Raw genomic sequence first — 15,884 nt, 5'->3', positions numbered from 1 at the left:
TTATCCTTTGGAGTGGGAGATGTATGACCACTGCACAGGTATGGCTTTTGGCCTCTGCTTTTCTGAGCATTTCATCTGGGACTGCTACATCTGTAGTCTCACTATTCATCCTTTCCTTGTATAACTGTTTTTTGAGCTTCCCTGAATCTTTTTCCCACTGGCCCACAAATGCATTCAGCATGTCCCATGGCCTGGCCTGTCACTATAAAACACAACTAGGGAGGACATTTGGGCAGACAGTCCTCTGATGGGCTCCTTCCCTCTGCTCCACGTGCTCTGCCCATGGATGAGATCACTGCAAACTGCAAATCTCAAAAAAATCCCAGCAACCCTCTGCCTTAGTACTGCTGCAACATGTGCTACCTTGATTTCTGGGCACGGGTTTGCAAGGGCCTTGGCACTGCTTGGCAGGACCATATGCATCATCCATTCACCAAAAGACAAATATGACATAATGCTCTGGATCTTTTAGGGGGGGTAAAGTGGAAAGATGGTCTCCCTTGGGAATAGAATGTAATGAGCTGGTTGAGCTTTCAAATTGCTTCTGTGCTTTTAAAAGTAATTCATAGATGCCATCACTCTCAAGGAAAAGAGTTTTCTTGCTGCCAGTGCTCCACTTACCACCGGGACATATAATAAGGGGTATTGCTGATGTAGCTTTGGAGCTGATGGGGCAAATATAGACAGACCACTCCATGTGCCCTGCAATGAACATGGGTACTTTTCCTGTGGCTGTTGTGTGGTGTGCCACCCAACTCAGCCAACCCAGTGCCTTGAAATGCCAGATTTTCTTGCTATTTCAGTTAGAACATTTGCCAACAAGAGCTGGGGCAAGAGAAAATGTCACCGTGGTTTAAATTCTTTCTGCAGCTTTCTCTAAGGTGAGATGCTTATCGTGTCCTGTCCCCCTACACCCTATCTAATCAGCCGACTACTTTCATAATGCTGACAGGAGTATGCCAGGATCCCAGTCTTGAATGTGCTAAACACAGCTGAAAATGGCAAAACAAGGATCCAGAAGTTATTGGGTGGGAGAAAGGAAGGGGAAATACTACACTTGGAAAGAGACAGAACATGACTTTGTAAATCTTACTTTCTTAGGATACCAGGCTGATGAGCTAAACTGTCCAGACCCTATTTTTGAGGTCCAGAGGCAAGACAGAGAGATGTGTGTTACTGTAAATGACAGCTGTACAATTGTGAATGTTTTGACAAAAAGTCAGGGATTTTGCCAAAGTCAGCTTACTGGCTGTGGGGTAGTAGCTGTCATGCCTAAACCACCAATGCAGTACATCTTCAGCTGCACTATTTTCATTGTGTGGTCACGAACTGAAAACAGCAAATGCTGGCAATCAGATGTCTTTCCTGTAGAAATGAAACTTTTGAGTTCAGAATGCAGCTCTCCTCTTCAAATTCCCCTTCTTTCCCTGCCCCTCCTTCCTGATTAAAGAGCCAGCATAGCAAATGTCATTCCGTAGCACCTCTGAACACATTTGTACAGCAGGGAGTTTTTAACAAAATACAAATCCTTTGAGGAGGTATATCCCAGAAGTGATATTTAATTGACAGGCTGACAAAACAAACCATGCTTGTTCATACATCTGTCTGTCAGTTGCTGCATAATTATGCAACATTCATGCGGACTACAGAAAATACAGTTTTTTTCTAGAAAATCATGACTTTACATATTTCAGCTACTGGATTAAGACAGTTATATTCTTGTCATTCCATCTTTATCTCTGACATACACATTTATTCAGTTCTATTTTCTTTATTATGGAGCATCAAAAAAGAGCAAAAGGCCAGTCAGGGACTTCAGAAACAGGGACTCATATTTTCCAGGGATTGGTGATGTTCAAAGCAGACACTGAAAACACTGCACTGACACTGTACAGTTAAATTTAGAGCCTCCGGTGAGAGAAAAGAAGTTTTTACTCTTGAAACCATTGGCTTTAATTGAAATGGTGCCTTTTAGGGAAGAATCCTTCACCACAAAACCAGCAGGAATCTAAACAGACAAGGGACCATAGGGTAAACTGTCCACGTCGTATAGAAACCACATCAGGTACACATCTACAGAGTGTTTCAGGACTAAGTGCACTAGGACTGGGCACTGATTATATAGCAGCAGCCTCAGCCCTGAAGGAAGTGTCCCTACAGGTACAGGTCTGCACACACAGCCCTGATCTATGAGGAGCCAGCAAACAGAAACCACTGCAGAGCTGTTCAGACCAAGGTGCCCAGCTTTGCATGGGATTCATGATAGCCAGCCTTCTTCTGCTGCTCTTGGGTTTTAAAAACATGGGAAAACTCAGATCAATCAAATGTTGTCAAGCCAATTCTGTCTGTGATGAGTACCTACTCAGGGACAAAACCTTCCCCGCTGGGCTTATGTCTCAGCCCGAGAAAGCAAGAGTTTTAACAGGGACCGCTGTTAACCTGACAAAAGACACGCAACTTGGAAATTCTACTGGAGCTCACCAAACTCTTCATACTCAGTATCAGGAAGTAAAGAGGACTTTAGTCACATGCAAAGTTAAATGGCAGATGAACTAGTTTTTAAAGGTCTTAGAAGCATGGTAGGTTTCAAATGTGGATGCCTTGCATGGTAACCAAAAATACTTCAGGTCTTTTTCATAGTGCATCCAGGTTATTCCTCTCTGGTGACTCTAGGATGCTTCAAATACTGTCAGCAAGGCTACATGCAGTGCAAAATATTGCCAGTTTGTCTTCAGCTATGATTAAGTGCTTAAGACCTGTCTGACTTCAAACATAAATGTAAATGCTTTGTTGATCTGGGACCCTCATTTGTGTACATATATTGCAGAAGATGGGGACCCCTTATTTTAGATTGTATTGAAAATGTCACAGGTCAAGGGATTGGTTTAATTGTACTTTTATTTTGATTATTGGCTGTCCTGATACAAAAACACAATGAAGAGCGTTGATTCAGTCAGTAGGACTGTGGTATCTCATCTAAGCACCATACCAAACGCTAACTGTTGTACAAGGAGAGAAATAGAGGAAATGTAAATTAATTCAAAGCTGAGGAAAAGTTATGATCAGGAAAGAAAGATGAAGCCAGGTAGAGTCCTCTTTGGGCAATGCACTCAAAAGTGCCTGAACTGTCCTAGTATCTCCCTGTACTGAAACCAAGGGAAAAGCTCAATAACTTCAATCTGCTCCTATGATCCTCAGTGTGATTGTTATTGCAGATCTCACTGAGTAAAGACAGACAGGCACTCTAAAAATCCCAGGCATTCTGCTGTAGAAAGACCACACACTCATTTCCCATTTTCAGTCCTCTTCTCATTCTGTTTTGGGTCGTTTGCTTTCCCAGAGGACCTTTCCCTCTCTTTTCCCTTTCCTCTGTGGTTGGGTGCTGAGGAGGTGATGAGCAGAGAGGTTATGCAAGCAGAGGGAAACATAGGGGACAGCTCCGAACCAAAACCGAAACAACAGAAGTGGATAAAAAGCCGTGGATCAAGTTATGTATCTGCTATTAGCGGCTGGATAAAGAGCCCTGCAGTCCCAAATGCACAAAGAATTATAAATACCCATAGAAATACTCTGTCTATTACCATAGCTACGTATTTCCAATCATCTTCCACCTGCAAGAGAAAAAAAAAAGGAAAAGGATAAACTATATGTGATGTAACATGAAATTGCAAGTTGACATTATGCAGCAGAAATGTCCCTTATGCTTTTGAGTGTGAGGAGAAACATACAGTCAGGAATGCTGCTTGTCATGCTTATACCGGTTGCAGTTTTCAAGCGTTTTTAAAGGGGCCTGATTTTCTACCACTTTTGGCTGAGAACATTTAACACTGTCTTAGTCTGCTGAATTTTTCTAAATATTCAAGTCTGTTGGCAAGCTATGGCTGTGATGCTGACATTAACAAATAGGACCTGATTACGACGTGGGTGCAGAGTGGGGTGGTTTAACAGGAGGTAGAATTGCCATAGCTGCACATCCCTAGACGTTGTCTAAGGATTTGGCCTGACAGCCCACACAAGAGGCAGTTTTCTGTTCTGGCCTGGCTTGTCACACTGTCACTCCAGTCAAGCCCCACTTATTCAGCAAACTGGAGAGCTGGACACATGGACTATAGCAAAGCGAGGGTCCTGACTGAGCAAACCACAGCGCTATGTGCTAAGCAGGCCAGAACGGATTTTGTACGTCTGAGAGATATACCTTAGAATCACATGCAGTGAAGTTGCTGTCCTTTAAACTGTACCTACATACAGGGACCACCGCATCAGAAGAACATTCACTCATATAAAACTAGTGACTGGTTAAGAGCTCTCTATTGTGGGATCTTCTACTTGTTTTCACAGTTTATTGATGTTTCCCTGCAAGAGGCTGCTGTTGCGCTTCTTGTGGAACAAAACACAGCAAGAACTCCAGCTGTTGTAAATGTAGCCACAGTTTTTAAGGGACTTTTATTTATACAGAACTAGTACATGATATCACCCATATAGTTTTTCAAGTCTGGCTGAAGCAGAAGCAGCCTGCAGAATCAGTTTCTCAGTGCTTGCCTGAGAACAACTCCCTTTTTTTCCCCAAAGAGAGGGTTTTTCTCAAATGAAAAATCCTGCTTCCTAGTATGTTTTGAAAGGTAAGGTACAGAGCTGCTGATGCACTCACCAGACTAAGAATACAATTTCATGCGGCAGGAGAGATTTGAAAAATGCAAATCAGCAAAACTGGCAATGGAAGACTTATCATGAGCTGTATAATCAAAGTGGCATGTTATTCAGATTGCTTCACACAAAGCCTCTTCCTTTTTGGAGTACATCAGAGAAATCAGCTAATACAGTACATGGATATGTTTTATGCACCTGGTGTGGCACTAAGAGCAGGGCTAAGATGTTGGGGTCAACCAAAACATTAAAGCTATAGGTACTAAGCAAGGCTTAACTCAATTGCCATCCTACTCTCTGCTGATAGACTTCTGTCCTTTGCTTTGGGCTGGCATGTATTACCCACACAGCCTATAAATTCAATCACCAGGCCTTAACTGTAGCCTTTTATTCAGAACATTATGGACTTTGTTTTCAGACGAAATTTCTTCTGCGGGACATAAAAAAGGGGCAAAAAAGTAATTTTGGGGTTGCACAGAAGATGCATGAATTTGTGCTGATTTCAACAAAATATTCTGATATAAAGAATACCTCTCAACATTTCCCTCACAAGATACTGTGTTTTTCAATATAAACACAGCAGCAGTATTTAATTTTGAAATGGATTTTGCCATCATAAAGCATCTAAAAAACTTCAAAACCAAAAGCCAACATTTCAAAACAGATCAAAAATAAATGTTTCATTAGGTTCTAAACACTTTTTAAAAACATCTCGAGATGTCAGAGAATTCCTATTCCTTGTGAGTCCTGGGTGTGTGGGATGTCAGATAATCTTTCTTGGAGCTGCTTTTAGTTGCTTGTGTTTACATCTGAGAAAGTGGTCCCAGAACTCTCTAAATTCCAACATGCATTATTTTCTATGACAGTAATCCCAGCTAGGATGAAAGATTCATAACCTCACACAAGAAAATCCATTAATTCAAATGCCAAGTCTCATTTTTAAACCTCTCTCTTGCCTTTTTTAAAAGTCTTTATTAATATCTGTTGTCTATTTTTATTCAGCTGTCTTCCCCAAAACAACTTTTATTTCCACTTATGTTTTTTTTTATGGCTGAAAATACTGTATTGCTAAAGTCACAGTTAGTCAAATCACTGTAAAAATATCAAAAAGCCAGACTGAAACTAAGTACAGACAACAGCATTCTGAAAGGAGTATCTTTACCAGATTTATCACTGGCTGAGAATAGCTCTTTTCCAGATCAAGTAGTGTGCTGCTAGACAAGCCCTGCTCTTTAAAAAGCAGTTCCCAGATTGGCTTGTTCCATTACTAACCCAGAAAAGCACCCTGCCTGGCAAACAGCATGCTCAGTATTGAGATGTCACGGCTTACCAGGGCGGAGAATTTGGTGAGCAGTGGAAGAGGGTTCCTTCTGAGGATCTACAGAATTTGGGTTGGAAGAGACCTTGAAAGGTCCCATCTACTCTATTCCCTGCCCTATGGCAGGATCAGCTCTGCCTGATCAAAGTTCACTCCTCATGGCTGCAACAGGCTGATACTTTTCCTTTGAAGGGTGAGCCTCATGTCTAATCCAGAACTCTCTTGCTGCTTAAATCATCCAGTGGGGATAGAGGAAGAACAGGTGAGATCACTTTTCCTGTTCCATCCCCAATGGATGATTTACCTCCTCCCTTTCTGTAGGAAACCTGGATGTATTCATAGGTCTCAAAATTCTCTTCTCTAGACCCAACAACTCGGCTTCCTCTGGGCTGCCCTCCCAGATCATGTTTTCTCTTGCTGGAAGTGTGACCCCATGCCCAGCTGGGTAGTTACCTCTCTTACCTCTTTGGTTTCGTTTTGAGACCTCATGTTTTCTGCGATGAACTGAACGCTGCTAATCACGTCCTTCACTTCTGGGGAGTACTCCATGTGCTCTGCCACCCATTTCAGTGACTGATGGCTCAGTCGTTTTCTTTTGGCAGTAGTGAGTTCAGTTGCCTTGTCACAGTGACTGCATTGCTGCTCCTTGTGTATTTTGGCATCTTTGTGTTTGCTCTGCTTTGACTTGCCTGATGTATTAGCTGATCCTTTCTTGTTTTTCCTGGAGATGTTTTTTTTCTGCTGTTCTAGTGGTCTCTGCATCAACAGGACTTTAGGAAGTAGGCTAAGAAAGATGGTTTTAACCCATTTGGGCATTGTGTGTGTGGTTGGAGTCCTGTAATGTATATTCAGGACAAACACCGTGATGACAATTGACAGAGTCACGAATATCATAGTGAAAAGTAAATATTCACCTACAAGAGGAATTACTAAGGAGGTGGATGGGATTGTTTCTGTGATCACCAGTAAAAATACAGTCAAAGAAAGGAGCACAGAGATGCAAAGGGTCACTTTCTCACCACAGTCAGATGGCAGGTAAAAAACTAACACGGTCAGGAATGAGATGAAGAGACAAGGAATGATCAGGTTTATGGTGTAAAACATGGGCAGCCTTCGAATATAAAAGGAATATGTTATGTCAGTGTAAATCTCTTCACAGCAGTTATATTTGATGTCATGTTTGTAGCCAGAAGCATCAACTATTTCCCATTCACTGTTTTCCCAAAAGTCATTCATATCTACTTTGGATCCAATGATCAGAAGGTCAATTTTGGCTTTGTCATAGGTCCATGAGCCAAATTTCAGTGAACAGTTCTGATGATCAAATGGAAAAAAGGTAATATCCATAGGACAGGAGCTTTTAAAAATAGCTGGTGGTGTCCAGGTAATCATTCCATCATAGCGAAGGTGGGCTTTGGTCTTGCCTTCAACTTGAAAATCTCCCACAGCACTAGAAAGACAAATGAGGCAAAGAAAAGAAAATTACCATGAAAGTAAAATGTCTTTCATGGACACTGCAAGAGGATGCTTTTGAGAGAAGGGGTAAAATGGAAAAGTGTTCATCATACTTATTATACAAGACAATATCTGGTTTCCAAATTTTGTCTGCTGGTACCCGAACAAATTCAATGCCATCGTATTCTCTGGGATCCCATTGCAATTTGTAGTCATTCCAGATCTGAAAGAAGAATGGACAAGGATTTTAAAACCTTGTATTATCAGCAAATACCTGCTTTTCTGATCTTCCTAGGAGTAAAATGACAGGCTATGATAAAGGCTGAAAGTTTAGCACATGCAGAAGGGTACAACGGTGCAAAAGACAACAAGGCCATGTCCTGGAGAAACACTGGACTATATGAATGTTGCTCACGTTGATTTGCTACTCCCTCCTCTGTGAGAGGATTGGATGCCAATTGTTATCCACTGCTGACATGCTGAGATGTCTCCTCTGTCTTGCTACATCAGTATAGAGCCTTACTTGTGCCAGCTTACCTCCCCACTGCAGAGAGGACATACAGGCCTTGCTGCTGCTGTCATGTGCATCCTGCAGGTTAAAGAAGGCCAGCACCACAGCAGACCAGCACCGTAATGAGAGAGCACACTAACAAGCAGTTGCTGCCAGGGGACATTATTGGTTCCACAGGGACAGCAAATTTCCAAGTCAGGGGCAGTGAGGGATGCCGAGCAGCTCTCTTGTGTTGCTGTCCAGTGTCCTATCGTGGGACCATGCTCCATGCCCTCACAGCCTACCCCAAAGCTCCTGGTCATACGTACAGTGTCTTTTACAGAAAACTTTGTGGGATGGCAATCAATGCCTGAACAAAACTGGTTTTGGTGGAAACTGGCGTGTTTTCTCATCAGCTTAGGTTCTCTAAGGATCTTTGCCTATGTATAAATGCTAAAACCTTAAGGAAAAATGGAAGCATGTTCCTTTTGCTAATAAATGTTGGCATCTTCAATATGGAGATGACCTAGGACTGCATATTTTGTCACACTTAATGGGTACATCCAGCTAGGTTTACCAGATAAACAAATGATCATGAAATTGAGGGAGAATATACCAAACAGGAAAGATGGGAGATGTAACCTCATGGAGATCAGAATAAAGAAATTACTTTTTCAAATGGGGCTTTGGTTAATGGAGCTTCTCCTTTTTCACACCTTTAAAATCCTTGTTACAAAACAAGCCTTATTATATAGATGTAGTTTACAAGGTAAGACACATTTCATCTTATCAACGAGAAATGCATGGGAAATGCACTGCAGTCACTTACGTGTCTTAGCCACAAATTTGTTTCCATAATCTGATTGACTTCATCCTAGAAAGAAACACAGGCATGCACATCTTCACTCCATACATCAGTTACAGCATCCTAAGATGGCCACAAGCTTACTTGATAAAACTGGAAACTAGAATTCCACATTAACTGATACCAGATTTTTCCTGGCTATTTTCAGAGGGCTTACGTATTGTGCAGTGTCACATGCAGCTCGACTGAAACATTTTTAAAGCTCTACTGAAAAATTATGCCCCACAAATACCAGACATACAAAGAGCTGCACTGTTTTGCTGGGGGCCTGCCTGCGGACCTGGAGAGCACAAAACTTATAATTGCTCTGACAAGTACCAGAGGGATAAGGTTCTGCTGGTTGTTCTGTGTTTTGTTGGGTTCAGTGTTTAAAAAACTCTGTTTACACAGTACTGCAGTGGTTAAGATTCAAGGAAAAAGGCATCTGTACCACAGTGCTCCTGCATCTCTATGCAAACCTTTAGAGCAGATGCACTCAACCAGCACCAGATTAGCTCAGTGTTGTCCTTCTTTCTAGAGTCAAATTATTGCTATTGCAACTCAGCGATGAATCAGGAAGGTGCTGCAAGAGACACAAAAATAAAATATTGAATCTTGTTCTAATGAGCCTTCAGCCTAAAAGTATTCAGAATGACTCATATTACATGTATTTATGAATGCAGGCTGGCATTCACAATGAAAACATCTGCAAGATTATTGCTTTGGGTAGTTCTTAGTTTTTAAGCATGTGGACTCAAAAAATCTAAGATATTTACAAGCCAAAGGTAGAAAATGCTGATGGATCTTCAACATTGCATACTGAAGATTAAGCACAAAGATAATTTTAAAAGCCTGCAGGGTTCCTGTCTCTGGGGTAAACTAAGTTCTTGTAAAAATCATGACTATTTTATAAGAAAATCCAACTGATTTACTTACAACGTTCCCTTTTTCCTCCAGAGACAGCACTAGGAGCCAGGGGCTACAATGTGAGACAGAACTGCTGAAACCTGCCAAGCTATGTGCAACATGGAAAGAAAATATTTTGACAAAGGAACTCTTCTAACGGGTGACATCTACCTTCACCAGGAGGAAAGAAAACACTTTGTCAAAGGAAACTCAGCAGGTGACACCTGCCTTCACCTTGAGGACTTCCAATGCCTTCACTTATACTCTCAGGTAACTCAGTTCCCTGGTTGCTGTTGAATGTCGCTCTTCACTGTCTGCCGTATCTCAGAATCAAAACTCTGTCTCTGGTCTGTGGATGATTTGCTTCACAGAGCAGACTTCAGCAAGGATTAAGGTCAGGTTTTACTTCTTCCACAGTCCCTCTCCCCTGCCCTGCCTGTCTACCAGTTCAGACACGCTCACCCTTGTATACAGCGCATCCCAGAACACACAACATCCATCCCCAGCTCCATGCTTTAAAACATCACATTTTATTTTGAAACAGACTGAAAAACCATGCATCTCTCAGGACCACTGGGAAATGACACTGGCCCCACAAAAGAACTAGGCCATGTGCCACACGATGTGGGCACAGCCAGGTGTCTCTGGAATGGGCTAGCCCTATGGAGAGTGGACATTTGGTACTGCTGCTCTGGGTGCCAGAGGCTGCTGCCTGGAGCAAAGGTGTTTGGCACTGCAGAGTAAGCAAATGAATCTGTGTAGCTCGAACCACTCATTTGAGTACTTGGAGCAACTCGGCTGACAGAATGAACAGCAAAGGTATCGGCACGTACACGTATGCACACATGACAATGTCAGCGATGAGGTTTGCAGGTGCAACCATCACAATTACATCTGCTGCATTAGCAATTTGCATGTGTTTGTAGCCATCCCCAAATCTCAGCAGTATTCTGTAACGAGTCTTACCACATTTGTAAGCTGAGTAATGGCCACTTCAAAATACACTGTGACAGGATCAGACACATTTTCCACTGGCCTGATGAACTGGTTGTACTGGGAGAAGAGTTTGTGAAATAACCGTTCCTCTGATTCGCAAGCTGTGGTACCTGTGTTGGTAAAGACAAAGAACTGCTATGTCAGAGGTAAGGAAAAGGGAAAAAGGGTGCTGGATAACATACTAGTCCATGCTGTATTTCTGGATCCTGTTCTTGTGACCATGTATCAAGACACAGGAGCACAGGGAGAAGAGGGCTACCAGTAGGCTGTCTGTTGAAGGCATTTTCCTTCAACATGAACAATTCCTTCAAATGAAGGACATTGCCCACTGCTCCCTGTATCCTCAAAGTGTAAGGTGAATGGCCTGAATGGAAACGTGTCCTAGGCTGGATCCAGCCTATGGGCCTCCATTTGGCCCACCCTGATATCAGACCCAGGCAGAGTAGGTGGTGTGAAGCAGAAACCAAAGAAATGTGGTGGATTTAATCTTTGGGAGTTTTTATAGTAAAACTGAGAGCTCATGAAAAGCATAGCTACTTAGAAATTAAGAGCTTGAGGCTGCAACTACTGGATCAAAATCTGTCAGGGACTCTGATTAGGTGATTATAATGACTCCTCCTAGCCTTAAAAACTATGACTACATTTTATCCTCATGCTTTCTATTTCAGCTCTTTAGATGGCACAATTTTTGTTCTAAAGGAAGTTCATTTATTAAGTTCTATGAGAAAAAAAATGTGAAAATACTAAAATAGCTTATAAAATAGCATGCATCTTCGTAATACAGAGCCGCTCTTTGGGAAAAAGGAGATCATAGCTGTAATCCCCAGTCAGTGCAGGACAGAGTGTATGGCTTAGTGAGAATAAGGTATACAACAGGCACTGAGCTGCCTCACTGCAAAGTCAAGAAGAATGCTTTTAATCTTTTACATACAGACAAAATTTGAAATAGTTATTTTCACTGTGCTAAGGGCTACAGCCTTAGATTTCAAAACAAAAGATTAAATTGTGTAGACTGACAACATCAGCTCAGAAAAACAATTTTCTTTAATAACTTTGCTATTTCAATGCACTACTATAATTCAGCACTTAAATTTAAAATACTTCATATAGCAGAGATTTAGAATATGCTCCTTGTATTGAGCACAGCTGCATTATCAAAGCTACATGATGACACCAAAGATATTACTGATACAAATGAGGAAAAATAGTTTTTCAGATACATGATCAGAAGTCCCAGACTGTGCTAGAACACGTCAGGAAAGCAATCATAGGAAGCATTTATGACTGCAAATGTTAAACGTAGAAGGGGTTTGTGTCAGGCAGGGTGGTCTATGGCACAGCACAGGATATAAATTTGCAATTTACAATTCCTTCAGTGAAAACAAGGGTCTGTGGTTGCACAGATGTCCTACAGGGAGATGCTTAGTCTCAGCATACTGCACTGTTTTCATGCTTACGTTTTCGTTCCCCTGCATTTGAAAAAAAATGACACCTCTGTCTCTAAGATGATACAAAGCATGCTCATATTCAGAGGATTATCACAATTAAAAACTGAAATGGTTGCTGGTGACTTACATGTATGGAAAGAAAATTCCAGTAAAACTTCCATGACCTGGTGTTTTGTTTCATCCTTTTAGCACCATCCAGAGAAGACACATGAATGTCTGTAAAGTTTGGATGTTTCCATATCATGTATTTTGCCATTAAAAAAGGAAATTGTAATTTCATTTTTGGATTTTCCTCATCATTATCCATCACACTGTGACTAGAAGTACCCTACTATGGGAACATGAGTTTCTTACCAAAGTCTCATGACTGAAGCTGGTGAGTCTAAAATCATGTTTAATTTGAAAATTTCCTACTGGCTTCTTAAGAGATATATGCTTTAAAATAAAGTAACAGAAACAGACAAGTATTTAGGCCTTTCATTTTTATATCTCGGTTACAGATACTCAGCCCATTGGTGCTGATTTCAGACAATGCCTTATGCCTTACTAACACAAGCAGTATGTGTCATAAATGTCTTGGTCCTCAGCAGAAGTGAGACTAAAAAAAGATGTAGTGTCTTAAAAGCAAAAATTCTGCTGAACCTCAGTGAGACTTGTGGATGGAAATCACTTCAGCATATTTAACCATAGATCACAAACAACAGTGAACAAATATCAAGTTCTCACTTTTGAAGGTGTGAGTACGGAACATGCATATCTTCAGCCTGCATTATTTAAGCTATTGCAAAATTCAAGCACAAATGAAATTACTAGAACTCCTATGTAATTTTCATTCTTTGCTAGAAACAGTTTCTGTTATCAAACAAAAATGAAGAGTTTTATGTGTGCAAACTAGTATTGCTTTAGCTCTCTTAAAATACTGTTCAAATGTTACAGATTTCAGGTTAGAAATAGCTGGTAGAAGCTTTACATTGAATTCACTCCAGGAAAACAGAAGCAGAAACAATGACTAGAGAATATTTTAGAGACTAGTATCAAAGAAAGCCTACCTTTAATCAAGGATGTGAACACGAATACCCATACACAGAAAGCAGGGTAACACCAACATTGCCACCCCTCAGGATGCATTGCTAGCAGCAGAATAGAGCTTCCTTTTGACAAGAGAGGTTTGGGGAAAGAAACAGAAGGCAAGAAGACATACAAGCCTCCTGGATGGTAAGTAGGCGGTACAAAGGTGGATTTCAGTTTTGCATTTGCAGCAAACTCTGGAGTCTGCTGAGCAGAGCACAGCCTTGCAGATTTGATTCCACTATCACCAGGCGAGGATTGCTCATGCTGTGCGGAGAGAAGGGAGTTGGGCAGCATCCTAGTTGGGCAGCATCTTGCCTCTGGGGGAATGTATGAGTGCAGGAGAGAGAAGGGAGGCAAGACACACAGGGTGGCCAGCATGGCGTAGAGCTGGGGGAGGAATTCCCTCCGCCCTCCACCCACTGATTAAATAACACACATACAAAAGCAGCTGCATTAGCTATTGCCTGATGCTCACCTGAGTGAGTCTGTCAGAATGTGCAGAGATGAAACAACTTCAGTTTCTAGGCTAAAGACTAATTCTGCAGCAGGAGAAATGGATGCTGTATAGTTTTAACACTTCTACCAGAAACCATCCAGACCCTGAAATAAGCGCAGCATCATGTGATAGACATGCTTGACAGTATTCTGAGTGAATAAAACTAAGGCAAGTATATTTATTATTGCCATCTGACAGGAACAGCTAAGCATGCTAAGTTCTTCCCTGACAGGCAAGTCAGCCCACAACATCAATTTTTCTATCTTTTTTTTTTTTTTTTTTTTTTTTGGGGTGTGTGTGTGCAGTGATTCCTGTGTCAGTATCCTGCTAGGGTGGAAATGGAGCAGTTGAATAAGGGAAAAACATCAGGTGCTGTTACAGAAGTACCTAATAGGCTGAGTTCACTGGGACAGAATGTTACTCTTAATCACAGAAGTTAAAAAAACAGAGATCATGATCCTGTAGAGACTAATATGTGTTCACTACTCAAGCATTCAGTAAGCATGTCCTTGCAATAGGAATGCCTGAAAAGAATCTGTAGGCAAAGGGTCTGAAAAACTCAGGACTTTGTTTAACTGCAGAAGGGAGGAAGGCACCACAGGTTACGTGGTGCAGTCCAGTCTCATGGAAAGCAGCTTGGACAGGGCATCTCCTTTATGTGTGCTTAATCCAGCATGAACCAGTCTGAGTGACTGGATGAATGACTTGACCAAAACGGAAATGCTGCTGATTTCCAGGCAGTTTCATTGTTGTGTGAGTGTGGAGAAAAAAGAAAAGCCATAAACAGGAAAAGGATGCCCTTAATACTGCAGAGCACAGAGGCAATGCTGCAGCTCAGCATAAGAAAATGATTTTTTTTCTACAGAAGTTGTTAAAATACGGATAGAAGGAAAGAGGTCTGCCTGGAAGAAAGAGACTTAGGAATGGTTTGCCTGCATAGAGAAGATACCCGAAGTGGACAAAGTTGCCCATAGCAAATTTTGGTGGGTGAAAAGGCAGTCTTGGAGGATTACTAACAGCAACCCTACTCCAGAGCTCCCTGGTTTCAGGGAGCCTTGAGCAAAGAGATGAGAAACAAAAAAAATCAAACCACAAGGGTGTCTGGGGGGCTGGGAGTAATCTTGTACTTTCGAAAGCAACAGCAAACTAAACATGGTTGTAAGTAGAGACCACAAGGCATGGCTATGAGACTATGAGGCATAACTATGAGCTGAAGTTATAAATTCTCCTTTCAAATTATTTGAAGATGAAAATGTGGGTTTCAGCATAATGATTTTTCTTGTAAATTTCCATTTTCCCAACATTTTTCAAGGAAAAAAAGTAAAAACCAAAAAACATTTTGCCTTGTGTCTGGTTTTCGCAAGTCGCAATGTTTATTAGAATGATGTTAACAGTTCAGGTCCATAACCTTCCAGTTCCCTCACTTTATCCAATGAAGCTCATACTTCCTTCTTGGATTTATGCTGCTCATGGTGCACTGTGGCTAATAGAATTATGCAGCTGTGCAGTATCACAGGATGCCTGTGGCTGGCTGTAGTCATGGCATATGCACTCTTGTTAAAGTCCAGTGCTTGTAGAAAGATGACATATGGTAACATAGTCAGATGCAATTTGAAAACAAACTGACCCTAAATTAAAATGTTTTGACATTTCCAAACTCTTTGTCCTTCCAAAAGACTGACAGGCCAGGGAACTGGGTGTGAGAAGTTAACATACCTGCGAATGCATACCTGGGTTAAACTGAAGGGTCTTCAGAGGTGAGGGTAATGAGTGTATTTTCCCTCTGGAGAGAAAGATCAATGGCAGGCCAGCTGGCAAGGTGATCCCTACTGCTACACGAGGTAAAGAGCTGCTCTTTTATGGGGAGGAAGAGACTGGGGAAGCAGGCCGAGTTAGGAGGCAATACCAATCACTCAGTGAGCAGATGGCAGGAGGGATTGTGCCACACTTGCCCTGCTGTTAGGACCCTGCTGGAGTGGGTGCTGCCTTTGGGAAAGGTTGAAGAAGAAGGCAGAGTTCAAACTGGGCTATGACAAGCAGCTACTGAGGCATCCAGATGGAGAGTCCAGAGAGAAAAGCTGAGGTACTGCCTCAGCGACAAGGAAGCCAGCTGGAAGTGGAGCAAAAAGTTTGTGCATCATTGCCTAATTGAATCTAACATGAACTGGCCAAGGGAGGTGTCAACATGCCAGGCTCAAACAGCAAGCACATACTGA

General features: G+C 41.8%; 1 protein-coding gene across 1 annotated transcript; it reads right to left on the bottom strand.

Annotated features, from left to right (window-relative positions):
- Nucleotides 1-1,547: 1,547 nt before the first annotated feature.
- CHRNA6 (cholinergic receptor nicotinic alpha 6 subunit) lies at nt 1,548-13,512 on the bottom strand. The gene is made up of 6 exons (XM_037374280.1): nt 13,151-13,512; nt 10,624-10,763; nt 8,737-8,781; nt 7,531-7,640; nt 6,425-7,412; nt 1,548-3,611 (listed from the first exon to the last, which is right to left on the bottom strand). Exons 1-6 carry the CDS (start codon nt 13,464-13,466, stop codon nt 3,489-3,491), a joined length of 1,722 nt encoding a protein of 573 aa, XP_037230177.1. The 5' UTR covers nt 13,467-13,512; the 3' UTR covers nt 1,548-3,488.
- Between the last annotated feature and the right edge of the window lie 2,372 nt (nt 13,513-15,884).

The sequence above is a fragment of the Falco rusticolus genome, chromosome Z (assembly GCF_015220075.1).
Source record: "Falco rusticolus isolate bFalRus1 chromosome Z, bFalRus1.pri, whole genome shotgun sequence".
NCBI lineage: Eukaryota > Metazoa > Chordata > Aves > Falconiformes > Falconidae > Falco > Falco rusticolus.
Note: the sequence above shows the minus strand (reverse complement) of the source record. Positions and strands in the feature narration are given on the sequence as shown.